Below are 26605 nucleotides of genomic sequence, written 5' to 3'. Positions count from 1 at the left end.
TTTTGCAGAAAGATATTTATTATTAAAATCAATTTGAAAAAATACAAAATACACATGGATTTCTCTTAAGATTAAAAAAAAATACAAATTCTAAGAAATCACAACTGCCTCCAGAAGGCCCTCCTTGGTGTGGGGACCCTCCCATGGCCATTAGGGTGGCTAAGATTAGATCTGAGACACCCTGACATTCTTGGTGGATTTAACTCTCATGTCAACCCTGTGAGGTAGAGAGGATCATGCCTACAGATGAGAAAACAAGCCCACCGAAGGTGTGTAATGTGCTCAAGGCCACACAGCTCGTGAGCAGCAGAATCAGAAGTCAAACCAAGTTCTGGGTCCAGGTCCAAGTTCTTTCTGCAACAGCTTTTGAGCGGTCGATAAATGAAGTATGGGGGGAAATAAAGCTGAAATCAGTCAAGACTCTTGAAAGTCCCTTGGACTGCAAGGAGATCCAACCAGTCCATCCTAAAGGAGATCAGTCCTGGGTGTTCATTGGAAGGACTGATGCTGAAGCTGAAACTCCAATACTTTGGCCACCTCATGCGAAGAGTTGACTCACTGGAAAAGACCCTGATGCAGGGAGGGATTGGGGGCAGGAGGAGAAGGGGGTGACAAGAGGATGAGATGGCTGGATGGCATCACCGACTCGATGGGCATGAGTTTGAGGAAATTCCGGGAGTTGGTGATGGACAGGGAGGCCTGAAATAGGCTGGTGCTAAATCACAGAGGTTCTTGAAAGCCAGGTTGAAATAAAGGTTGCAAGCCAAAAAGAACGTCCATGGCCCACTAGGGTTAGATCCAAGAGGTAAGAAGAAATGGGGCAATATGGTCCCAGGAGATCTAGTGATTCTCATCCTGGCTTCTTTGGGGCCACTCTGATCCCTGAGACTGGGCATGACCTGTACTGAGCAATGGCATTGTTCTCATGGTAACAGTAGGAACCATGCCTCTTTTTCTATTTGTTTTCTACTTAGTGTTGTCGTGCCAGGTGCAAAGCCCTCAGAATCACTGACCAGCCCCTTCTGGAAATGAATCCTAGAGAATGGGTGTCGACCATCTGTAACTTCTCCCAAGGTGCCCCTGCCACACGGAGGATTTATCCTGTAGTCGGTGCAATGGGAGAGATCAGTGTTACTGGTTCTGAAAGGAAATCAATGCAGAGTAAGAACTGCTGGGGGCAGTTGCAATTTTCTAGATCTATTACTTTCCATTTGGACGTTGGCAAGACAAAACATTGTGTTGCTATGAAAATCAAGGAGATTTATGTTCTTTTCATTGTAGGAAAACAACAACTCCATAAAGGAACCCCAAATGGCAACTTAAGGGCTTCCCCGGTGGTTCAGTGGTAAAGACTCTGCCTGCTAATACAGGAGACACAGGAGACTCAGGTTGGATCCCTGGGTCACGAAGATCCCCTGGAGGAGGAAATGGCAAACTACTCCAGTATTCTTGCCTAGGAAATCCCATGAACAGAGGCACCTGGTGGGCTACAGACCATGGGGTTGCAAAGAGTAGGACATGACTGAGCAACTGAACACAAAGGCATGCAAATGGTAACTGTTGGAAATAAAAGGTACAAAGTTATCTGTGGCTTCTAATAAGTGGAAACTGCTCCTTTGACTAGGAGATGGTGGTTACACTTTGCAGCTGAATAGCACTGTCTTTCTTCCTTTCCTTTTCTTCCTTTAGAATGCATTGAGAGAGTTTATTGAGAAACCAGTCGACATCCTGGAGATCCTCAGGCCACCTCAAGTATTGCTGTTTCTGGACGAACCCTCTGATGGGCTGATGCTTCATCAGATGGAACTGGGACAGGGACCCCACCACTACCATGATGAGGGCGCCATTGAGGTCAGCTAAGCACCTGCTCTGGGCATAACTGAAGGCTTCGAGGCACCACCCGTCCCTAAGGAAGTGTCTGCTCACGAGACAGACAATCTTCCTGCTGCTCCACACAGCATCTTGGATGTTGGCGATGTGGTTTTCCCCGGGCATAAAGTCTCTTTCTTCAAAGCACAAGTTAAATCTGTTTTGGGGGCTGTACTGGACATCCAGGTGTTTGAGCAAAGCATTCTGCACCCATTCAAAGTCTTTGCTACTGAAGCACAAATAGGCATCGTATTTGTACGTATCTGATTCTCTTCCCTTGATGGGGTCCTTGAACAGCAGACTCAGGGCTTTCTTATAACAGATGAAACAAAACCCCCGGAACTTTTTAACCATAAGGATGACTACGAGGAACAGAGTTAAGGTGACAGTGACCAAGATGAAAAGGGAAAACTTTAGGGACTCTAAAACTTCTTCTTCTTCACAACCTTCTGTGGAAAAACTGTAAAGGGAAACCCCAGCCAGAGAGTTTGGGTACATGCAGTACATGTCTGCTGGAGACCCATATATTGTGATGTTGGTTTGATTGAGCCAATGGATAAAAGCACTAAGTTCACACTCACAGATGAATTTGTTATGAGTTAGGTCCACGGCACTCAGTGATGCAAATAAATCAGGATCAGGAGAGAGGAGCTGGTTTCCAGATATATCCAGGATCTCTAAGTTAGCAGGTAAATCGCCAGGAGAAAGAACAGTCAGTCTATTGTCTTTGAGGCTGAGTCCCCTCAGTGCAGTCAGATGATGAAATACTCCTGGTGGAAGGAAATTCAGGTAGTTTTTATTCAGATAGAGGATTTGGAGATGGGAAAGCCCCTTAAAAACATCCCAACATGTCCCGGCTTCCCAGGCAAGTTGCAACATATTTTCTCCAAGGAAAAGCTTTTCTAGGCTGGGATTCTCTGAAGGGGCATGGTTTTGGTGACAAAAGGAAAAGCGATTTTGATTTAAAATGAGAATCTGGAGATGAGGTACCTGGAGAAGGAAGTAGAGATCATTCAGATTTTCTAGTCTATTCTCTGATAATTGGATGAAATTTGCTGTAAGTGGGATGTTTGGCAAAGTCACCAGCTTATTGCCACCCAAGAAGATATTAGGAATGCTTGGAAGAAAATAAATTGTTTTAAGAGCATTATCCCGGAGGTCCAAGGTATTTAATTTCCTCAGGAATTTGAATGTTTTGTCCTGAATGATCCCAATGTGATTCTTCTGCAGGTCAATATAGGCCACCTTAGGTAGTCCATCGAAATTATAATTATATAGTTCCCCAAGAAGGTTATGTGATATGTTGAGAACTTGGAGGTTGTCAAGTCCATAAAATGCATTCCTCAAAATACTGTTTATCTTGTTGCAGGCGAGGTTAAGGACCTTCAGCTCTTGGAGTGTCTCAAAGACTCGGAAGTTCAGGGAGAAGATATGCCCATGTGAAATGTCCAGCTGTATCATCGAGCTCCTGGCCAGCCCAGCAAAGGTGTGCTGGTCAGGATCCTTCAGGTTGGAGAAGCCAAATGAAGACCCCATAGTGTGACGGGTAAGAACCAAAGAGAAAATCTGGCTCCCATTGATGGCATTGCTGAAGTTTCTTGTGACATCCACCCCCCAGCCATTGCCAGAAACATCTAGTGTTTCCAGGACCATGTTTCTGAATGGGTTCAGACACTTCTTCCAGTCCATGGAGACGCTGCTGTAGAGGTGGTTAGCAGCAAGGCTTAAGAAGGAGAGTGTTTTCCCTTGGAGGGGTTTGAGCTCGTGCTCACATACAATAGATATATTGTTGAGGGAAAAATCAATAGACTTCAAGGAATTCAGTTCCCGGAATGAGGGATGAAGGTAAAGACTCTGAATTTGATTTTTGGATAGGTCCAAGTGAGTCAAAGATGCCAAATTTCTGAAATAACCATCTTTTAATACAGCATCAGAGAGACCACAGTAAAACAGTCGAAGTTCAGCGAGGTGGGACAGCCCCTGAAAAGCGTCTGGATGCAAGAAGTCTATCTGACTTCCACCCAGGTCCAGGATCCTGAGATTGGGCAGGTTTCGGAAGGCTTCTCTGGAAATGGTCAAGGGGGTAAACTGAGTTCCCAGCTCCAGCAGCTGCAACTGCTCCAGGAAGGGGAAGGATGTGGCTGTGACTGTTCTGATATAGTTGAAACTGAGCAGGAGGCTCTTGGTGGTGTTGGGGACCTGGGGCACTTGGGTGAGGTTGCAGGAAAGATAGACGGCTCTCCAACCATCGAAGAAGCAGGAAGAAATTCCAAGTGCAGGACTGGTCAGGAGTACGACTCCTAAGAGAAGGTCAAGGCAGTCTCCCATGATCCTATGGAGAAGAAGGGAGAGTGAAGACACAGACATCAGACATCTAAGCTCAAGGCACTGAGCACAGCCTTGAGGGTGCTTAGGGCCTGGGGGACCCCCCTGTGATGTGGTTGCTTCTTAGACCCTGTGTTCCTCTGGGTCCGTGGTCATGCCTATTGGCAGATACTGTGTGGTGTAGACAGAGCTTTTCTCTCTTTTTATCTATTATGTTGCATTTTTCTACATAGCAAGCGTGGTTCCAAGTACTTTAGAAATACTTTATTTAATCTTTGTGATAACTCGGCATTCATGCATAAGGTTGTGAATTCATTCATTCAAGATTTGCTGATGGAAGTTGGAGAAAACATTAGGAAGAGATATATTTGAACTTCACCCTTTGCAGGGACCCCATTCCCATCCCAAGGCAGCCTCTGCCGAGGAGTGAAAAATAAACCCACTGATTTTTCTTTCCCCTCTAATCTGCCAAAGATACTAAGTCATCTCTATTTATCCATCCTCACTTCTTACACAGTACAGCTCATCATGTAAAAACTGGGTACACCATTTTTCAGTTTAATAAGGATGTACTCAGCAACAACTGCATGCCTGGCACTTGTGTGACCATGTGCGTGTACAGCTATACAAAAACCAGACCCCTTGCCTAGTCCAATAGGTAAATACACCATCTGTCTGGGCTGAGCATCTGCTTGTACACAGCGGCAAAAGGCGCTGAATGAATGTGTCTGGTTATATTCTCAGTGCTGTGTTGGGAGCGGTGAGGGGGCAGAGAAAAGTGCCGGAGGCCCCCTCACCCACTTCACCTCTACCCACCGGTATGGTTCCTCCACATGGTGCCTGCCAAGTACTCAACTTGCTCTATGTGTAATATCAGAAGGCCTCTGTTGGAAGGTAAGGAAAAAGCTACATGGCTCAGAGGGCAGAGTGAGAGCGAGAGTAAAGAAAGAAACAAGAAGAGGGCACTGGTTTACGAAAACATCCCTGGTACAGGCTCCATCTCAGGGCAGACAGCGTGAAGAGGGCATGGAACTAGAGGAGGCACCAGCCCTGGATCACTTGCAGGCTCTGAAGAGGGTTCGTTGTGTTGGGGGTGATTCGTGGTAGGGTTTCCGTAGCACCTTTGAGGCCCTGACACACAATTTACAGCTGATCAGAAGGAGAAATCAACTCCTGAGTTGACCCGAAGTATCAAAAGCAGGCTATATTAACAGTGGGACAGCAAGTCTTCCCTGGTGGTTCAGTGGTTACGAATCCGCCTGCCAGAGCAGGAGACGTAGGTTTCATCCCTGGTCCGGGAAGATCCCACAAGCCATGAGGCAACTAAGCCCATATGCCACAACTACTGGAACCCACATGCAGCGACAGAGATCCAAGGCAGCCAAAAATAAATAAGTTCTTTAAAGTAAAAGAAAAGAGTTGGGGGGTGGGGCACGGTATACTCTTGTATATCATCAGGTGAAAAACTATTGCCATTTCACATTTGAAATTAAACAATTTCCAGTTGGTAGTAATTAAATATAACCTACTATTAAAAATAAACCCAAAACCAGGCACTTAAGAATCATAAGAAAAAACTTGGTGAGAATGTTTATCAAGGCTCTTATTTTCTCTGCCATTTCCACTCATGGGCTCAGGGTAACAAGAGCAGAGTCACCTTTGTTCTCTGAAATGTCACCCCAAGTCGTGTCAGTTTCATCTCCCAAGCCTGCTCCGTTCAAGCCCCCATCTCTTGACAGGACTAGACTTGAGAGCTCTCACTGATCTCTCTTATTTCCAGTCTTACCCTCCGTTTCCCAAAGAGCAGCCAGGGTATTCTTTCAGAAACATAACCCAGAATATACCACACCTCCACACAGACCCCCTTTCCCCTCCTCCCCCTGCTCTGGGAATAAAATCCTGCAAAGACTTCCTTGATCTGGTTCTGGCCTGTCTCTGCCACACCCTCCTCCTCAATAACTCACTCATTAATTTTTGCTGAGCATCTCTGTCTGGTGCTGTTTTAGTGGTGAACACAACAGACCAAGCCTGACCTTTCACTCTCCAAAAATGCATATTTGCAACATAAATCAAAATTTGTACCTGAGTTCAGAGGGTTCCCTGTTCTCCTGAAGGCTATCCCTTTCAATCTCATGAGGAAGACCTTTGGTTTACATATAACAACCACCAGGTTTTACACTCTAGAACAGGGCTTGGGAAACTTTTTCTGTAAAGGGCCAAACGGTGAATATTTTAGGCTTTGTAGTCCAAATACCATAGTTCGTTAACCTCTGTTTTAGAAGAAAGGAGAATGGAGACTTTGATTTCACCAATGAGGATTTTAAGTGACTGCAAGATAAATGTGTTCTGATACTGAACTGATATTTGCAGGAAAGAACTAGCTTGGCCCCCAAGCTGCTGACAGTTCTGCGGCTGTTGTTTTATTCAAACATCAGAATGAATTCTCGTCTTATGTAACCTGACAGGAAAATCCCTATAGAGACACGGGAGTGAGAACACCAGTTCCGAATAACAGAGTTAAGATGTCTAGTTTCAATTCTGTCTTTTTACGGACCACTCAGGGCCGGCCTCCAAATGTCGACGCTGTACTAGGCAGCTTGACCTTGAATTCATGGTAAAAACAAATGAAAGAAAGTCCCAAACAACACATGTTCAATACACTGAATTTTCAAGTATTAACAGGGAAACTAAAATTAAACAGCAAGATAGATAAGGCCAGTTGAACAAACAGATATTAAAGAAAATCACTTGGGTTCATGTCATGCTACGAAGACATACTGCAGACCTATTTTCTTATGAAATACAGCAAAGTGTGAAATAGCTACATCTTCATCTCTGAAGCAGACTTCTACAGGTCAGGTGGCAGGACACATGGACAGAGGAGCCAGGGGACCTGGTGAGCCAACAGGAGTCTGGAGGGGTTATTCATGAAGACAGAAGCTAGGAAGAGGGATCATCGCAGGCCAGGGTCTCCTGGAATGGGAACCAGGATCCAAAATGGGTTGAAATAAATACAAACAAACACTGGTAGAGGGAAAATCTAATTTCAAGGTGAGAACCAGGCCACGGAATTGTTTCAGACCTGACCAAATGTCAGAAAGATGAGCTTCTAGAGTGAAGGCAGGCTGTGAGACAGGGTGGGCAGCAGGTGTGGACTTACGGAACCCAAGAAAAAAGATGAAGTGACCAAAAGTCCAAACCCTAAGGGGGCTGAAGTCAAAGGGAGTGAGAGGGATGAGAGTGTGTTGGGTTAAGGCCCGGAAGAAGCCTGTGTCAGACAGGGCTCCTTGCTTCTTGACCCCAGAGCAGCTGGTTGCTGGCAGCCACTTCCGACCCCGCAGAGGACGGCGCCATCCAGGGGTGTCTGGAGTGAGCTCTCAACGGCAGCAGATAGAGTGGCCTGGCAGTGTGCTCCTAAACTATTCGTAAGAAGACGGTGAGAAGCGACAGGTACTGACACTGTTAGTTCGGCCATCAGGCGATATACTCAGTCCTTCCTAAAAATCGCTCAGCTATGCAAAATCACACAATAAGACCACAGGACTTCTGGGGGAAAGAGGGCAGCACACAGCCTGCAAAACCTTCATTGTCAGCACCTAAAAAACCTAATGAAAATGGTAGCACTGTTTCATACATGTATGCAGGTAAGAAATATACACAACACATTGCAAGATATATTCCTTTCCTTGAAAAAGGCCTGAGGGCTGCCGCTTGGGAGCTACTGTGAGGTGCTGGAAGGAGGGGACTATCTGGTATCAGGGGAAGTGGAACACCAGTTGGGAATGGGTGTCAGCTCAAAACACACAGAGTGCGAAGATCGCTGGTGGATTTCTGAGATATTCTCCCTCGTCATACGTAGGCTGGTGCAGCGGGGTCGTTTTCTTAAGCTTAAGAAACGGCACATAAGCAAATGCAAATTTCATGTTCACTAATATGTTCATGTCGTTTCCTAATATATGAGTAATCTTCCCTAACACAGCAACACTGTTCCTTAATATGTCAGTCGTGGTCTCATTCAAGGCTAACAGTTCAAATTAAGAGTAGGACAAAAGGAGGTTCCATGTATGAGCTACCCTCTGCACCCGTGTGGTAGAGTTTGGAGAACTCATGGGACTGGCTCAGGAATCAGTGCTGGGGACCAGTGCAGACCTGGGTGCCAAAGGGCTCAGAACCGTGGGCAGAGAGGGTCACCTCCAGCAGCCTCAGCAGGTTCTTGTTTCAATGACAGACTGAACGAGAGGAGCCATTCTCAACTCTGGTGGCACATGAGAACCACCTGAAGAGCTTTGAGCACTGAAGCTCGGGCTTCCCATAGACCAGTTAAAAGAGACTCTCAGGGGTCTGGGCTCTTAACAAGTGACTGAATTTTGTACACACCCAAATTTTAGAATCACTGGTATAAACCCATGGCTAACTTGGCCATACATTCCAATGTATGGTTCCAACCACTGCGGGAGTTAAAATACAGGAACTGGGTCCCATCTATGGGTGATTTGGTTGGTCTATGGTATGGCTAGGGCATCCTGAGTAGTCAAATCTCTCCAGGTGATTCCAGTTTCAGAAGGACGCCTCACATGGCTGCAAGTTTGATGGTACCTTAGACCCAGTACAAGTATTTGCATACCACACTCATGACAGCATTATGTACAACAGCCAACGGGTAGGAATGACCCAAATGTCCACTGACAGATGAGAGGATAATGTGGTCCATCCGTAAAATGGAATATTACTAAAAACAGACAAAAAGCTGGCACACACTTCAACAACATGTGTGAACCTTAAAGACAGCCTCCATGAAATAAGTGAATCACAAAAGACACATACTGTTTGATTCCACTTATATGAGGGACTTAGATTAGCCAAATTCAGAGACAGAAAATGAACAGACATTTCCAGCGGTTGGAGGGAGGGGTGGGGAATTATGGTTTTGTAGGTTCAGAGCTTCTGTTTGGGATGATGAGAAATTTCTGGAGATGAATGCTCAGTCATGTACGACTCTTTGTGATCCCATGGACTGTAGCCCACCAGGCTCCTCTGGCCATGGGATTCTCCAGGCAAGAATACTGGAGTGGGTTACCAGTCCCTTCTTCAGGGGATCTGCCCTACCCAGGGATCGAACCCAGGTCTCCCGTGTTGCAGGCAGATTCTTTACTGTCTGAGCCACAATCTACAGTATGAATGTCCTTAATGTCAGGTATGGTGTGTCCCTGGTGGCTCAGCGGTAAAGAATCTGCCTGCAGTGCGAGAGCTGAAGGAGAGGCAGTTTCGATCCCTGTGTCAAGAAGATCCCCTGGAGGAGGGCATGGCAACCCACTCCAGTATTCTTGCCTGGAGAATCCACAGACAGAGAAGCCTGGTGGGCTACAGTCCATGGGGTTGCAAAGAGTTGGACATGACTGAAGTGACTTAGCATGCATGCACAATGTCAGGTATATTTTACCACGATCAGAAAACAAAATTAAAGAGAAAAAAGCAATACCACCACTCCCAGAGATTGACTCCTGGAGATTCAGCTGGATAGGTCTCAGGGAGCTGGGGAAGTGCATTTTGTTGCCATATCCCAGGTACTTTGAGGAGAGTGGTCCTCAGGCCACACTCTGAGAAACCCTGGTTTAAGGGATCCCCTCCAACTCAGAAACCCCATGCTTTTCTTAGAGGAAGAGGGCTGGAAAGAAATTCAGAGGGCTGTTGAGAATTGGGTTTTTATTACCGAGGCTACTTGTGTCTAGGGCTCTGAGGGGTAACAGGAGCAGCTCGATCAATGCGGGCCTCAATACTCCTGCCAAACACTGTTAATTAAGATAATTAGGCCAGAGGGAGAAGGGTCGCAGCCCTTTTCTCTGAGTTGAATTCATTTAGCTTTAATCCGAACCGTCAGCAGAGCAGGTTCCCTTTCTTGACTTAATTGCCTGCCCAGCAGAGCTGCTGGCCTTGGCATGGGTGAATTACCAGGCTTGGTGTCTCTGCGGGAAGCAGGGGAGCCTGCGCCCAGGGGCGCCTCTGCTCCCCGGGCACCACAGTTGGCCGGCAAATCCTGCTGGCCTGGGCCAGGACTGCTCCTGTGCTAATTTAACACTTGGTTCTTAACAAATAATACTCGTAATGGGCTCTTTGGCTGCACCTGGGATTCCGAGCTTGGCCGCAAGGCTGGAGAGAGGACGTTTCTCCTGGCAGGTGGTGGTCCACATCTGGCAGGAGGCTGGAGCACCAGGCATGGAGAACCAATCGCTGTCTGAGAAAAACAGTTAATTCATTTCCAAATGGGTGCTGGGGAGGGTTTCTCCCAGGTTCACAGAACAATAAAAATCCTGGACTGAGCCCATATGGGGAGACATTCAAGTTCAGCCTCAGGAAAAGGCTCAAGGCCAGTGGACACGGTGATCTTCCCAAGGCAAATGTGCTCTTCACATGCAGGACACAGCATCATGTCATCGGAACAAGCCAGCAAATGAGCACTCTGAAGCCAGCAGTGTTGCCAGGGCCATGGTCCTTCCAGACCAGCATTCTGCCCCTGACAGCAGTTCCAATAAAACACATGGGTGACTGCTTTGCTGTGAACCTCAGCGTTTGCTCCCCAGATACAAATCCAGCTTTCTGCACAAACCACCATAATTTTGAGGCTCTTCCCAAGTGATCTCTTTATCATTCAACACCACCTCTTCTCATGGTGACCAGCTGCTGTATTGAGAATCTGTGCTTGTCCCGGAGCCACGCTTCCCAGGCCAAGGCCCCTGCTCTGTGCTGGTCACTGCTGGATGTTGGGGGTCCTCTGCCTGCCAAGGTCTCATGGTCTGTAGAGACTTTAGAGAAGTGATGCCCAAGAGGTGTCCTTGCACCAGCGGCATCAGTGCTACCTGGCCTCCCACTCCCCCCACTCCTGAATCAGAAGCTCTGTGGCATGGCCTGGCAGGCTGTTCTATCAAGCCCTCTGGGTGGTTCTGATGCACATTCACATCTGAGAACCAGTGGACTCGAGCCTGGAGGGAGGAAAGAAGTATACCCTAATAACTACAACACCACAGAGTGGACACCTTTGCCTACACACTCATGCCCACAGAGCTCTGAGCTTCCTCCCTTTCTGCATCCTCCCAAGTCTTTGCGTGCTCAGTTGCTTCAGTCGTGTCTTACTCTTTGCAACCTTATGGACTGTAGCCCACCAGGCTCCTCTGTCCATGGACTTCTTCAGGCAAGAATACTGGAGTGGGTTGCCATGCCTTCCTCTTGGGGTCTTCCCATCCCAACCCAATCGAACCGGCTCCTGCATTGCAGATGGATTCTTTACCCACTGAGCTACCTGAGAAGGTACCATTATACACATGAGAAAACTAAGGCCCAGAGAAGTTAAGTAGCTTACTTAAGGCCACACAGCGCTGACTCCCCTCTAAACCTAGGGCCTGCGGCGTGGCTGCACAAGGAGGGCAGTGTGGGAGTACGGCTGCAGCCCACCCCTGGGTCTTCATCTGCTGACCTGGGGTCACTTCCCCTTGGTCACAAACGGATGGGCTCCTGGGGGAAGGTGAACCTCTCAGCCCTTCACCCCCCTTCAGCGCCAAGTGAAGGTCCCCCTCGCCCCACAGTCACTCCCTCCGGAGATGACCCCTTTGAAATGCTGAGTTCTCTCCCACGCTCTCAGCATGACCCTTCCCCTTCCAGGTCTCCTGGGCCCTTCCTTCCACTAGGCTGACTCTCTGATGGCCTCCTGATCCCTCTCAAACCTTCCCTGCTCTTCAAACGCACCTGCCCTCTCCACCTCCCCATCATTCTACACTCCACGGACCTTCTCTTCCGACCCTCTGCCAACACCTTCAACCTGGATGCCTCCTTGCTCTTCTCTCCTGTCTGTCTACACCGGCTGCCTGCCTGCTGCATGCCTACACCCGGTGGCTATAGCTCTGTTGGGAGGAACCACACTGGTGCTCACACAAATGTGCAGAATCCAACCGTGTGGTCACCCTCTCTCCTACCCCCAGGGGTGACTGCAAACCTCTGCTGGTTCCCCTGCCCATCCTGCCTGGCCTCAGCCCTCTCAGAAGCCACTGACACCTTGCTTCCTATTTCTAGGAGAAAAAGGCCTGGCTCTCTTTGTTTTTGTAAACTGTTTTCTTTCTAGAAAATTATTTATTTATGGCTGCACTGGGTCTTCACCGCGGCACACAGGGCTTTCTCTAGTTGCGGCAAGTGGGGGCTATTCTTCGTTGTGGGGCACAGGCTTCTCACCGCCGTGGCTTCTCTGGTTGCGGAGCACAGGCTCTAGGGCACACAGGCTTTAGTAGTTGTGGTGCATGGGCTTAGCTGCTCCACGGCATCAGGGGTCTTAACTGCCCGGATCAGGGATCAAACCCATGCCTCCTGCATTGGCAGGAGGATTCTTATCTGCCACCAGGGAAGTCCTGGAAGGCCTGGCTCTTGACCTGGCATGTGTTGTAACCACGTGGTGACTTCCTGTGTCCCACAGCAAGGCCCGCTGGAGGGCTCAAGGCCCGTCAAGGTGGGAGCACCATGCGAAGCCTCTGGGAGGTGGGCTTTGGGGTGCAGAGAGCGTGGTGGGTCCAAAGCGGAGCCTGCTCAGGCAGATGCAGCCACAGAGGGAGGCTCGCTTGTGCACACCTGGGTGCAAAAGGCGCCCTGCCGCCAGGCCCTGGCAGTTCATTCTTGCAACAAAAAGGAAAGTGTGCTCCCCACCCACCCTTTTCCTCAGACCCATTACACGCCTGAGCAGAGACAGTCAGCAGCAGCTTCCATGGGCAGCATGGATTAACACAGCAGGGCAGAGCCCGGTAACTGATGACTGCTCTCCAAAGGGGAAGCAGAACATCAGCGCAGAGGGGCTCTGTGCGCTGGTGCGCCCTCGGGAGATTGGTTTACTGACTTGCTGGCACCTGGTGGTCCCCTTAGGGCCTGTCTGCATCTCTCTGCCGCATGATGCCTTGATACAAAGCTGGTCTAGTACGTCCAGCCCAGCAAGAAACTTCCCTTTCATGTGTCGTGGAGTGGCAGGGGAGATCACGAGAGACTCAGTCAAATGCCTTGCTGCATTCCCAGGGCTGCTGGAAGCTGGTAACGCTGTCAAGATGGAAATGAGCGGAGCCTGATACAACTTGCTGTTCTAGAACCTACGCACACCTGCAGGGGTTCCCGCAGCCTGTCCTCAGGGCTGCAGACCGGAGAGCAGATCTCTTCTAGGAATTGGCCCACAACAGCTGTCAGACTCACTATACACTTGTGCTCATGTTCAGTTGTGTCTGATTCTGTGACCCCATGGACTGTAGCCCGCCAGGCTCCTCTGTCCCTGAGATTATCCTGGCAAGAACACTGGAGTGGGCTGCCATTTCCTCCTCCAGGAGATCTTCCCCACTCAGGAATTGAACCTGTGTCTCCTGCATTGGCTCACCTTTACTACCGAGCCAGCTGGGAAGCCCTCAAGCTCACTGGTTTGTAGCTTATTTTGTAAATCTCTGCTGAATGAATCAATCTGTCACATCCTGCCTCTGGGTCCTCCTCTCTCTTCATGACCTGAAGGGCCAGCTCCCAGGGTGCTGAGGGCAGGTCTGCACTCTGGGTTCCTCGGATGGGCTGGTCCAGGTGGGGGGAACCTGGGGCCCTTTGGAGCAGCCCCATCTCATCTGCTCTCTCCCATCCTACCTGGGAGGGGTTATCTGTGCTTACGATAGCCTCTGAGAGGGAGCCCTTCCTTCTTCCACATCTGGACATAGCTCGAACTATCCTCCTGGGCATCTGTAGCATTTTCTCCACATTCAAAGCACTTGGGGCTGTAGCCTTTCTGACTCATCAAACACCGTGCTCTATTTGTCTTTGGTTGTGGACCCTTATTGCCATCTTCAGTACATACGAAACTCTAATGAGGTGGGTAAAGTCAGATCAGCTTCATTAACCCCCCACTGAAAGAAGCCTCAGCTACATCAGTGCAGATGGTGGCCATTCCTGTGAAGTCCATCTCAGGACACCACCGCGAGCATCGATCCCCTCACTTCCCGCTGTCTGTGTTGCTGCTGCCTCTTGTCCAGGCTGCTGCAGTGACTGACCCCCTGCCCACTCCCAGAGCAAGTCTTACCCCAACACCCCCTCTCTCACTCAGGTACACAAGAGGGCTTATAGAAGGCACGGCTCTGACCAGAAACCTTCTGGTTCCTCCTGCCCACAATGATCCAACTCTTCAGGGGGCAAGACTCCACATGGACTCTAGTCTATTCCTGGAATGGCTGATTAGAGGGGTCCCTTAGTGCCTGAACCCTCTCACTGGCCAGAGGGGGAAACCCCAGACAACCTACCTTCTGGCTTCTCTAGTCTTGCCTGGGCTCCAGGGATAACTCGCGTTCTCCCAGTGTGGCCTCCATCCAACTTCTCTGCTTCTGCTGATTCTGGGCTTGGGGTGCTTGTCCCTGTCTCATCTGTTTACCCAACCCAGACTCACCTCTCACACAGGCTACCCCAGAGGCCAACTCTTCTGTGAAACGGTTCTCATATTCCCACAAGTGCTCCTGCCCTGGTTCTGTGTACGTGTCCACGATGGCATTTTCATCACCTCATTCCTCCTCCAGCTTGCCCATCTTCTGAGGGTAAGGGCCCAGTTTTGCTCAAGCAGTATCCCCGAGGCACACAGCACAACTGAAGCATCCGGTGAGCTGTTTCCCATTCATATTCTGACAGAGGATGATTTTCATCAGGAGTACTTACCTCCAGTCCCAGCACAAGGGGCTTCTGGTGTGTTCTTATTCTAGAGACATGAGGTCCCTGTTGTTTAAAGGCTTTAGTTCCTAAGACTCTGCCAACCTCCTCACAGTGAAGATGGTGGTCAGTGTTATTCTGGTGAATTAGGAGAAAGAGTTTTTGCTGTCCTAAGGGAGAACAGGAAAGCTAATTAGGAGGGAGAAGCACCAAACATTACGGAGATGGTTTTCTATGCCACACAGCAATTTTTATCTGTAGGGCAATTTAAAACATTAAATGTGTCTCTGATTAAGTGGAATTTTAACTGGAAAAGGTCAAAACCCTTTTGTAAACTAAGGCATGTGGAACATCAGAGCTGAAGGGACCTGCAGAAATCTCAGGTCAAGCCTCTGGGTCAAGAGGTCAGGCAGGGAAGCTTTCTCCCTCGTCACCCTGTGGAGGGAACTCCATGCTTTCACAGTCCACTCCATCTTTACTGTCATGGTGGTGGGGAGGAAATACCCCCCCTGGACCCAGATGTCCCCTTCAAGAGAGTTCTGTGGTCATTTGCCAGGGGCTCACACAAAGGATGAGGACAGTCCATCATCTTCTCCACAGTGAGCAGAGAGCTTGCAGGTTTTAGGGAGAGAGCTCAGTTTGCCATCAGAGTTTGATGTTTCTAAGCAGTACAACTAGGTAAATTATGGCTGAGTTAGGAGACATTGGGCAATTATTGAGTCTCAGATTTAGGATGAGATGGGTCCTGAAAGTTAAGGATGCCATACAGTTCTTTCCACCAGTAAACTGTGACTCAGAGATTAAGTATGTGCTTAAGATCACATAACCATCACATTGCAGAGCTAGGATTTGAATCCAGCTGTAAACTTGTCATTTTGATCTTCAAAAAATAAAAATTGTGGACATTGCAAAAGAGATACAGAGCCTCCAAAGATTATTTGCATATGAATCATCCAGAGATCTTGCTGAAGTGCAGATTCTGACTCAAGCTGGTCTGGGGGAGGACCTGAGATTCTGCATTTCTAACAAGCCTCCAGATAATACTGATGCTGCTAGTTCAGTGACAATGATCTGAGAGCTAAGGACTTGAGAGCTCTATTATGGGCCTCACTGCTCACTACTCAGGCCACCTCAAGACCCCCAGGAACGATGTATGACCAGGATGCTGCATGATCACTTTTGAGAAGTGGGGACCATGCATTCACTCCCAATTCTTCTCAGTCTGAAGACTGAAGCATCGGATGGTTGCTCGAGGAGGGTTATTCGATGTTCCAGAGGGAAGGGAGCTGGGCAGGTCACATCATTTTACTTGGAGCTGAGGAAACGACTTAGCAGCTAAGCAACAACAACCAGGAAACAGGAGAGCTTGGGTACCATTTCTCTGGCTCCAGCACAGGCTCCTCTCCTGGAGACCAGCAGGGGGCGACAAAGGGCGGAGACCGAGGCAGGAGCCCTCCGAGGGCCTCCGGAAAGTCTGGGGCTGAGAGATGTGGAGGCCACAGTGGCTCTGAACTGAGCCCTGCAGAGAAGTTCCTAATGCTTGCTTAGGCTTAGAGAGCATGCAAATGCTTCTGGCAGGCTGGCCATATCCTGGAGCATAGGGAGAGGAGGCTGCGACTGAATTTCAAAACAGGAGTGTGATGTATTTTCTTTCCTAGCACGGACCTTAGAAGGAATTATCCACCCTCACCCTCATCCCCACATCCTGTGAGGTTCTGAATCTGTTGGGTAGTGTACACAATTTTGATTTGCGGGGAAAGGTCAAAATGACAACTGAGTGTGTTCAGTTCAGTTCAGTTCAGTCGCTCAGTTGTGTCCGACTCTTTGTGACCCCATGAACTGCAGCACGCTAGGCCTCCCTGTCCATCACCAAGTCCCAGAGTTTACCCAAACTCCTGTCCATCGAGTCGGTGATGCCATCCAGCCATCTCATCCTCTGTCGTCCCCTTGTCCTCCTGCCCCCAACCCCTCCCAGCATCAGGGTCTTTTCCAATGAGTGTGGCTGGATTCAAATCCTAGCTCCACAATTTAATAGATGTGTGACCTTGAGGAAGTGCTTAACCTCTCTGAGCACCAACTTAATCATCTATACAATGGCAACAATAATAGTGTCTTATTCCTCAGGGAAGCATATTTGGCGGCTTCTGAGAAGATTCTAGTGCCGCACGGAGAATGAGTTACTGATGCATAATCCTCTAATATTTCTTCCTTCTTTAGTAGACAGACATCATTTATCCAACTGCACCTCACCAAAAATGTATTCCTTTTGTAAACCACTCAAGGGAAACAGGGAGAGAAGGAAACAGAATTTCTCAGTACACTAGCGTAATTTGGTGTTTCTCTTTTTTGCACTCATCGGAAATTAATGCAAAAACTTTCCTTATAGTCTTTACTATCTCTAGGTGGTGGTGTCCACAAACCGAAACAAAACCAGCACCATCCAGAGGCGCTGAGACAAGATGAAAACCAAAATGGTTCAGGTACGAAACGGCTTCTCTTCTGTCTGCTCGTTATAAACTCTTTAGCACCCAGGTTTAAAGCATCCGACTGGAAGAAATAATTCCATCTGCTGCTGCTTCAGTCATGTCCGACTCTGCGACCCCAGAGACGGCAGTCCACCAGGCTCCCCCATCCCTGGGATTCTCCAGGCAAGAACGTTGGAGTGGGTTGCCATTTCCTTCTCCAATTCCATCTGAGTGTATATTAAAACCTAACAATTAGCATGGCACATCTAAAAATCCTTGGGAAAAGACAGCTCACCAAGACTTTCCTGGTGGCTCAGACGGTAAAGAGTCTGCCTGCAATACAGAAGACGCAGGTTCAGTCTCTGGGTTGGGAAGATCCCCTGGAGAAGGGAATGGCAACCCATTCTAGTATTCTTGCCTGGAGAATTCTATGGTCAGAGGAGCCTAGCGGTCTACAGTCCATGGGGTTGCAAAGAGTCAGTAACACTGACTGACTTGCTGTCTTCCTCAGGTAGCACCAGCATTCTCAATTAGAAAATTAACATATAAGACTGACAGTCTCCCTGAATGCAACTCAGCTAAACTCTGAGTGTTCATGGGCAAAATAAACTGCCAAGAAAGATAGGCAGCTGCAAGGTCAGGAGCCTGAGCAGAGGGCGAGCTGGGAAGTCTGATACTGCATCCCCTGAAAGTAATGACACAGACAATCCGCTAAGTGCAGCAAAAATCATTTGGATTGTGATGTAAATTGGAAGCAGTTGGGGAGAGGCCTGGTGAAGAGAAACCATATTAAACTATGATCCCTTAGACACAGAGGATGGAAATGTGAGGAGACAGTACAAAACACTTGAGAACTGTCCGGGGAGGGATCTGCAGGCTGTGCTGGGTTAACAAAAAGCATCATGAAAAACCTCCCCGGGCTGGTAGAATCAAGCCTGCTCTGTAGCTGATGGAGACACCCCCTGGGCAGAGGAAAGGGGAGGGAGAGGGAGGGAGTTGGGCCAGGCAGAGGGGTCCCCCACATCTCGGCCTGCCAGGTGCAGGGGGGAAGGATGACTTCACTGGTGGTAACCCAAGACTGGGAGCAGGACAGGCAGGGCTGGGAAACACACCCCTGTTTTAAGGACACATTCTTGCCATGTGCCCAGCACCCAGGGACCTCAGGGAGGTCCGTGGAGTGTGGAAACAGCCTGGACCAGCTGCCCAAGGTGGGCTGTGTTCCACGCTGAATGAAGGTGGAGTCAGCAAGAAACTGGGCTCCTCTGCCCTGTGGGTGATTCTTTAAAAGATGAATGAGATCACTGGGCTGGGATCACGGGGCAAGAGCTCTGGGCTGGGAGAGGGGAAAGCTGGTTTCTAGCTCCGCTTTGGCCGTCACCTGGGCATCCTTGCCAAGTTTCACTTTCCTTGTCCTGTTTTTGTATGTGTTTGATGGCCAGTTTGAACTAGAAGCATTTTCAAAGCCTGGAAACCTTCAAATTGCCTAACTAGATTTGCTGAGTGTCATGACAGCCATCACAGATCAGGACACAATCACCTCCCCCACTTTTTGGCAAATTTTTGAATCTACTATAGACAATCTTGAAAATATCTACGGAAAATAATGGTCTTGTGAAAGTCACTCAGTCATGTCCAACTCTTTGCAACTCCATAGACTACACAGTCCATGGAATTCTCCAGGCCAGAATACAGGAGTGGGTAGCCTTTCCCTCCTCCAGGGGATCTTCCCAACTCAGGGATTGAACCGAGGTCTCCCACATTGCAGGTGGAGTCTTAACCAGCTGGGCCACAAGGGATGGACCAATAAAGTAGATAAATAAAATGGATTTACATATATCCAGGGGCTTCCAGGTGGTGTTAGCAGTAAAGAGCCCACCTACCAAAGCAGAAAATAAGACATATGAGCTGTGGGTTTGATCCCTGGGTTGGGAAGATCTCCTGGAGGAGGAAATGGCAACCCACTCCAGTATTCTTGCCTGGAGAACCCCATGGACAGAGGAGCCTGGCGGGCTACCCTCTATGGGGTCTCAAAGAGTTAGACATGACTGAAGTGACTTAGCAGGCACACACGTATATCCTGGCCTCAAATAGCAACTTCTTCCCACCTAGAGATTTACTCTCGGAGGGACTGCTCCTGTGGCTAGATCATCTTTTAAGAGTAGAAATGTTTCCCCCTCCATGTATTTCCACCTTCACCTGCCCAGGTCCATCCTCTACAGTCTCCTGACATCACTGCCCCAGGCTAGGTATGTAACAGGACTGTACTCAGAAGTAACTTGCAGAATCTTCTGGCTTTCATTTCCCAAACAGGGACTTAGGTCCAGGACACAGAGGCTTTTCCAGGAGGTCTTGAGAGGAGTGAAGCTGGAGGGGCAAAGCAGGGAGGTCTGGAAGAAACAGGAAAGGAAGAGAGGTCTGGGGGTCCCGGGAGGACAGGACTTTGCAAGCCCCTAGAGTCTGGCTGGGCAGTCCAAAAGTAGCAGAGACTACCAGGGAGGGGGCGTCAGCAGGCTTCTCAGTGGTAACCTGAGTGGATCAGACTGGTGAGCAGGATCCCCTGCAACCCCACCCTGAGCTCTCAGCACTGCATAAGATCCGGAAATCATGACACCACCCTGGGGTTGTAAGACAAAGGCTGCAAACTAATATTAAGTTGATCTCTACAAAATAAAAGGTGGGGCAGTATTTCTTGCACACCTGAGCATGTTACTGATTCATACTTGCAAACCTTTTGTGTGTTGAGAAAGAAAATAAAGTTAGCCTTGGAATACTCTAGAACAAGTTAAGTCTCTGACCGTGAACCTCAGAACACAGAAACTTAGGGCTGAAAGTGGCTTTCCATCTTGCTTTCATTATGAAAAGTGAAAGTGAAGTCGCTTAGTCGTGTCTGACTCTGGGGGTCTATGGAATTCTCCAGGCCAAATTACTGGAGTGGGTAGCCTTTCCCTTCTCCAGGGGATCTTCCTAACCCAGGGATCGAATCCAGGTCTCCCGCATTGCAGGCGGATTCATTATAGCCTTCATTATGGCCACCTTCAAATTCTGGCTCAGTTGCCCTGTCTACAAAATAGAGTGGCTATGAGGATTCAATGAGATGACACATATACGTCATATTTCTGGGTCCCTGGCAGTATCCTGCATGTGGTAAATATTTATTGATGATTAATGACTAGTAAATCTAGTCTAACCCACAATGAATAGATAAATAGATAAACAGGTTTGGTGACCTTGGATAAGTCATGTTGTCAGCAGTACCACGACTAAGAATTCTGCAATAAAGCTGGAATCACAAACATCAATCTACAGTAAAGCATGAGCTGCTCACCCTGAATTAATGTAGTGGTTTGAGTACTCTTGCCTGGAGAATCCCATGGATGGAGGAGCCTGGAGGACTACAGTCCATGGGGTCGCAAAGAGTCAGACACAACCGAGCAACTTCACTTTCTTTTCGCTTTAAGTACACAGACCCTGAAGCCAGACACACCCAGTTGGAACCTTGCTCTCCCCTCACCACTGTGTCATTGGGTGAGCCTCCTGGGCCTCATTTTTATCATCAGAAAAATGAGAATAATAACAAGACCCATCTTACAGGGACTCAGAACAGTGTCTGGCTCAGAGTAAATGCTGTTTGTATGCCTGATATTATTACTGGTATCATGAATTTGTGCCCAGTCAAGGAAAAAACATCTGGCCCGCACCATTATGAAGCAAAGTCAAGTTTGGGGCACTTGAGATGACTTTACCATGGGTCAGGGAGGTGAGGACCAACTGCTTCCATGTTGCAACATCATCTCCTTGGATTTGGCAGTACCATGGCTTGGGAGCTTACCCCAAATGAGAGTTCCCTGGGGCAACTGTTGGGGAGCAAGGTTAAATGAAACACAACCAATGTGAACAGGGCATTTCATCCATATTCCTTAGCATACATGGGCTCTTCCCTCCTGCATGGAACTATGGTTAGATCTCTTACAAAACAAACAGAACTATCCTCTCTTGATACGATCACTCAGGAAAAATCTATCATTTTGCCGTGGCCAAATTCCACAGATGTGAGGTCTGAAGACTCTGCGCAATGCTTCCACTGCCCATTAATCAGCCTCTTTTGACCCCATGAGATCTGGCTTTCCTATGGGAGTGCCACTCTCAAAGCTCACCTCCTTCTCATCTGTTTTTGTTTGAATCTCCATTCTTTTTGGCACAGACAGCTTTGGCCACACATCTCTTCTTGAACTATCTCCTCCCTTGGCTTCTTTGATTTTCTTCTTTCTGTTTTCCACCAGTTCCTCTCTCCCACAGCCACCCCCAGAATGTAGGTGCTCCCCAAGACCTCAGTTTAGCTTCTTCCTGCAGTGACTGCATTTGCTTTCACAAGCTGAACCATCTTCTCTAAACTCCTGTCACCTTCCTTTAACCCTGACCACATCTGCATTCAAAGCGCACATTTCTGCTGATTAAAGGATGTCCCCACTTGGGCATCCTGCAATAACTGTAGATGCAGTAATATCCCAAGTTCACTTAACAATATTTTGGATTTTGAAAATCCTCCAGAAAATAGAAACATTTTTGCATGGCACTCAGAGGCATGGAGTGGACCTTCCTTGAGTCCAATTCCTCCTGCCTCGCAGGATTATAAGCCAACCTTCTCTTTTCCTTCTTCATCACCAAGTCTTAACTTTTTTCCTTTCAAATGTCTCTCATGTTGTCCTTGCTTTTACAATTCCAACCAATGGAAATGGCATAAACAGGCACTGGATGGATGGTTCAGCTTTCTATCCAATGCTTGTTTATTGGGCACTCTCTCCCAAGAAAGCTGTTAGCTGAGGAGGCTTCATCAAGGACAAACCCAGCCCAAGTGACCTGGGAGCTCAGGGTGAGGAAGAGGAGGCAGCCACAAGAGGGCATGATGCTGTGAGAGGATGTGCTGGCAGGCAGTGAGACCAGGAGGAGGACGTGCAACTCAGCCCAAGGGACCTCTGCACTCAGGGGATCCAGATGCTGAGTGCTGTGGATGGGGAAGGGTAAACTCGCGATAGCAGTGGGCCTTCCTGGCAGAGGCTGTCAAACAACAGAGTCAAGGGGACGGGGAGCCCGGGCCCAAGTCTGCTGTGATCCAACTGGTTCATAAGATTGAAGCGTAAGTTCAAGGTGTGAACTGGTGGGAGGGGAGGCTGGAGAGGACACCCAGGGGCCAGATCAAGAAGAACGTTGCAAAAAAAAAAAAAAAAAAGAAGGACGTTGCAGAATAGAAGTTGCAAGAATGGATGTTGTCCATTCTGAGGCAGTGGTGGTGGTGGTTTAGTTACTAAGTCATGTCTGACTCTTGTGATTCCGTGTACTGTAGCCCACCAGGCTCCTCTGTCCATGGGGATTCTTTAGGCAAGAATACTGGAGTGGGTTGTCATTCCCTTCTCCAGGGGATCTCCCCAGGGCTGCTAAGGGTTTTGAGTACTGCCACTGCATTAAACCCAAATTCCTCCACCAAGCTTATCTAGTCTTTAAATTCCCAATAATAGCACTTAACCCACAAGTAAGTGAGGTGCTTCATGGTCCCCACATATGGCTGAATTTCAATTAGGAATCATTTACCGAGTGCTGCCTGCTATGTGCCAGACACTAAGAGGACTGCTAGATGAGTAAGACACAGCCTCAGCTGGTGGGGCAAAACCCCTCAAGCCAACTGGGCAACACAGGGTCCATGGGCTTCAGTAGATGCTCGGTCATGGGGCAGTTGAGGGGAAGGAGGAACCCTCCGACTCTGCCTGAAGACCAGGGGAGCGGCCAGCCAGGGAAGTCTTCCTTAGGAAAGGTGCTATTAGAGATGCTTCCTAAAAACCAGAGGATTCCGGGGACTTCCCTGATGGGAAATGCTTGTGTGTGTGTGTGTGTGTGTGTGTGTGTGTGTGTGTACATGAAAAGAATATACGAATGGGGAAGAGGGACTAGCCTGGTGGTTCAGTGCTTAAGACTCTGAGCATCCAATGCAAAGGATGCGAGTTCGATCCCTGGTTGGGGAAACAAGATCCCACATGCCACGCTGTGGCCAAAGAAAAGAACCAAAAATACGCACCCACCCCCTCAAAAAAACCCCCCAAAAACCAGAGGATTCCCCAACAGAGAGAATCGTGGGCACAGGACAGCAAGTGCAGAGAGAGAGGCATACAGAAGAGGCCTGGTCAGAATGGCATGAGAGGGCAGTGTGGCCGAGGGCACTCGGCAGTGGCAGGAGACGGAGCGGAGAAGGAAGGCAGAGAATGTGGACTGCAAGGGGGAGGGGAGAGAGAGTGCCTTTGCTTATTCTGAGCTTCAGGGGCTTTTCCCCCTTTGCCTTGCCTGGTGCCTGACTGTTGTTTCTAAACGCAGCTGAAGACTAAGTAGCTCCCGGAGCCTCTCTGACTTTTCCAGACCACACGGGCTATCTTCTGTGAACCAGCAGACCAGGCCATACAATTTCACTCTAGTGCTCTCTGTTACACAGGTGCTGGTTTCTCCCCTCCCCTGAACCTGGAAGCTTCTAAAGGGCAGGAACATTCCCTCAGCCAACCTGAGATGGTCCCATAGAGCTGGGCACACTGTGGGTCATAGCCCTCAGATCGGGGAAGGCACTGCAAAAATAGAATGGGAATTCCCAAAGCCTGAGACCTGGCTGAAAATTTCCATCTGCTTTCTGCATTCTTTACCACAAATCAAAAAGGGAAACAAACATAGTGGATTCGGTCATTTCACATTCCAGTGTTTTCTTGCTCTCCAAGTCTGTGAGCAGGAATAGACAAACAGGCCTATTTTGATTTCAGCACTCAGCAACCCAAACTTCCGGGGACAGGGAAATAAACAAAGAAAGCTCTGGGATATAACTTCCTCAGAAGCCTTGCCTCCTTAAAAACAAACCCCCAAAGCTGGCAGGGATGGCTCTGCATTCAAACCACAGACTAAAAGATTCTCAATCTACTCAGAGCTCTAATACCAGAGGGAATGGATGATTCTGTGGTCATTTAGAACAGGAGCACCAGAAGGCTGATATGCAGGGGTGTGGCCAGAGGGATTCTTAAAATACACTCAGTAACTAGCGTTGGCCTGGTTCCCTCCTCTGGGAACCCTCTGGAATGTCCCCACAATCCCACAACTCGAGGATCAGCATCGAGCACCACAGACCTTCTCCCAGGTTCCTCTTCCAAGGTTTTCTTTCTGATGGGCTGTGCCTGGCACAACAGGAAGCTGCTGGCCACTGCCTTCTGTTCATAAGAACAAGGGTGAAGTGAGTCTGAGAGTCCAGGAGTCCTTGGACAGATTGGTCAATACTCAGCCTGGCTGAGTAAATGCAGGGAGAAGTGATCGAATGACACACACTTGGCCAGGGCCTGGCTGCTCCCCAGGGCAGCTCTCCAACATCAGTGTGTGGTCACTATCAACCTCTTCCAGGCAATCAGCAAGAGGACAGCATCCCAGACGCACCTGACGACACCATGTGCGCTGGGTCATTGCTCAGCAAGAACACCTATCTGAAGGACACTGGGATTACCTGCTTGCTTGTGGGTCCAGGTGCTGGACAGGTGTTCAAAACACCAGGTGACTACATAGCTAGCCCACTGCAAGGGAAAGCCCCTGCCATCAATTCCCACCCAACACAGCCTCAGCGGACTTCCTGGGACAACACCCCTCAACCCATGACAATCCACTAACCCTGTCCTCACCCCTTAAAAAAATATCATTCCATCTGTAGTTTCCCAGGAGTGCTGCCACTATGCTCTTATCTTCACAAGTGGATTTTTCATTTTAAACTATTTATCTCAGAGCCTTTGCCAGGCTGCTCTACCTGGTGTTATGGGGGTGGAGATGTGGGGGTTCAAGGCCTTTTGTTGAGCAGCTCAGTAACTTGTTGGGATTACCGGTGGTCCTGCTGAAGGTGGCTGTTTCCCTTTTCCAAGGAAGATAGTGAAGCCACCTGCCCTTCTCAGGGTGGGGGCGAAAGTGAAAAGGAGAAAGTCTGATAGCACTGTTCCAAGGTGGAGGTGCAAGTGACTTCCTCACAGCCAAAGTTTCCAGAGTCCCGCTGGCGAGGTATCCACGTGCTCCCCCTTTCTCCCTTCCCCCAGGGATGCCCCTCGAGAAGCCAAGAGCGAGGTCCAGAGAATCGGTCCAGGGAATGGGCCCCCCGGGGCGCAGGAGGAGAGCTGTAAACAACCCAGAACACCTCTGCCAGGGGAAGAGGCACCCGGTGGTCACAGGTGGCTGGCTCCCCTCCCCGTCCCTGCAGGGGGCCAGCAGCCCTGGCCTGCCCTACTCTGCGGCAGAGCTCTCACCTCCGGGGAAGTCTGTCCGCGCCCCGCGCACCTTCTCTCGCTCCTCGCAGTCGCAGAAGCTGAGCCCCACGCGGAGGTCCGGAAGACCTCGCCGGCCCCGCCCCCGGACAGGCCCCGCCCCTAGACCGGCTTAGGCCCCGCCCCCGGCCCGGACCCCGCCCCCTCAGCCCAGGTAACCTCTGTTCTCTTTGGCGAGGGGCCCTCCTGCTCCAATCTTGAGGCTCCTCGGACGAGCGCCGCAGACCCTGCGGCTGCGGGGACAGGCGAAAGTGTCCGTTTGACGAGGAAGAATATAGCCGACCCAAGGACTTGGGGGGTCGGGAGGGAGGGACGCGGGTGCTGGGCGCATGCGGCGCCCTGGATCCCAGGAGAGGGCCGCCTATAAGGGCTGCGGGCGTCCAGCGCTGGAAGACCCGCGGAGCTGCCACCTCTGTAGACTCCCAGAATGTCCCTCGAGATCCTCCAGGGCAGCTTTCGCTTCCCTTTCCCTTCCCATCCACACAGGGGAGGAGCCCAGTCCCGAGGAACTGGAGAAGTGGTTCGAAGGCACAGTCAGAAGCTGGCAAGACCATGCCCTCTGACTCCGGGTCAGTGCTCTTTCTATGGAGCCAAACCTCGTGCTAAAAGCGGAACATTTTGACACATTTCAGCCAGCAAGTGCCAGCTGGGAGCTGGCGTGATTGGAGGAAGGAAACCCGGGGTTGTCTGAAGAACCCAGGAGAAGACAGACCCTTTCTGTCCTATGAGAGCAGTGATCCTTCTCTCTTCTTTGCCCCCACCTCCTCTGGGGCTAGAGTTTGCAGGAAAAGGGACCTGTCAGAAATAAGAACCGGCTCCCCAGATACCCGTGCAACCAAAGGGTTAAGGAGAGGTGCCGATCAGAAAGTGGTGGAGTGGCTCTCTGGGAGGAAACCCAGTTCGGGGGACAGACATGGCCCTGTCTTGAGCAGGACTGGGGTGGGG

At 49.4% G+C, this 26605-nt stretch overlaps 1 protein-coding gene across 4 annotated transcripts; it reads right to left on the bottom strand.

The window, feature by feature from the left end:
- TLR5 (toll like receptor 5) lies at positions 1-26087 on the bottom strand. 4 transcript variants are annotated; one of them, XM_070474468.1, is made up of 4 exons: positions 25820-26087; positions 14890-15050; positions 10316-10426; positions 1-4201 (listed from the first exon to the last, which is right to left on the bottom strand). In XM_070474468.1, exon 4 carries the CDS (start codon positions 4195-4197, stop codon positions 1621-1623), a length of 2577 nt encoding a protein of 858 aa, XP_070330569.1. In that variant the 5' UTR covers positions 4198-4201; positions 10316-10426; positions 14890-15050; positions 25820-26087; the 3' UTR covers positions 1-1620. The 4 variants fall into 4 exon arrangements, with proteins under 4 accessions (XP_070330569.1, XP_020735181.2, XP_070330568.1 ...); XM_020879522.2 differs by lacking the exon at positions 25820-26087 and adding an exon at positions 25643-25729; XM_070474467.1 differs by lacking the exon at positions 25820-26087 and adding an exon at positions 25643-25729 and having other exon boundaries at positions 10316-15050.
- Between the last annotated feature and the right edge of the window lie 518 nt (positions 26088-26605).

The sequence above is a fragment of the Odocoileus virginianus genome, chromosome 11 (assembly GCF_023699985.2).
Source record: "Odocoileus virginianus isolate 20LAN1187 ecotype Illinois chromosome 11, Ovbor_1.2, whole genome shotgun sequence".
Taxonomy (NCBI): domain Eukaryota; kingdom Metazoa; phylum Chordata; class Mammalia; order Artiodactyla; family Cervidae; genus Odocoileus; species Odocoileus virginianus.
Note: the sequence above shows the minus strand (reverse complement) of the source record. Positions and strands in the feature narration are given on the sequence as shown.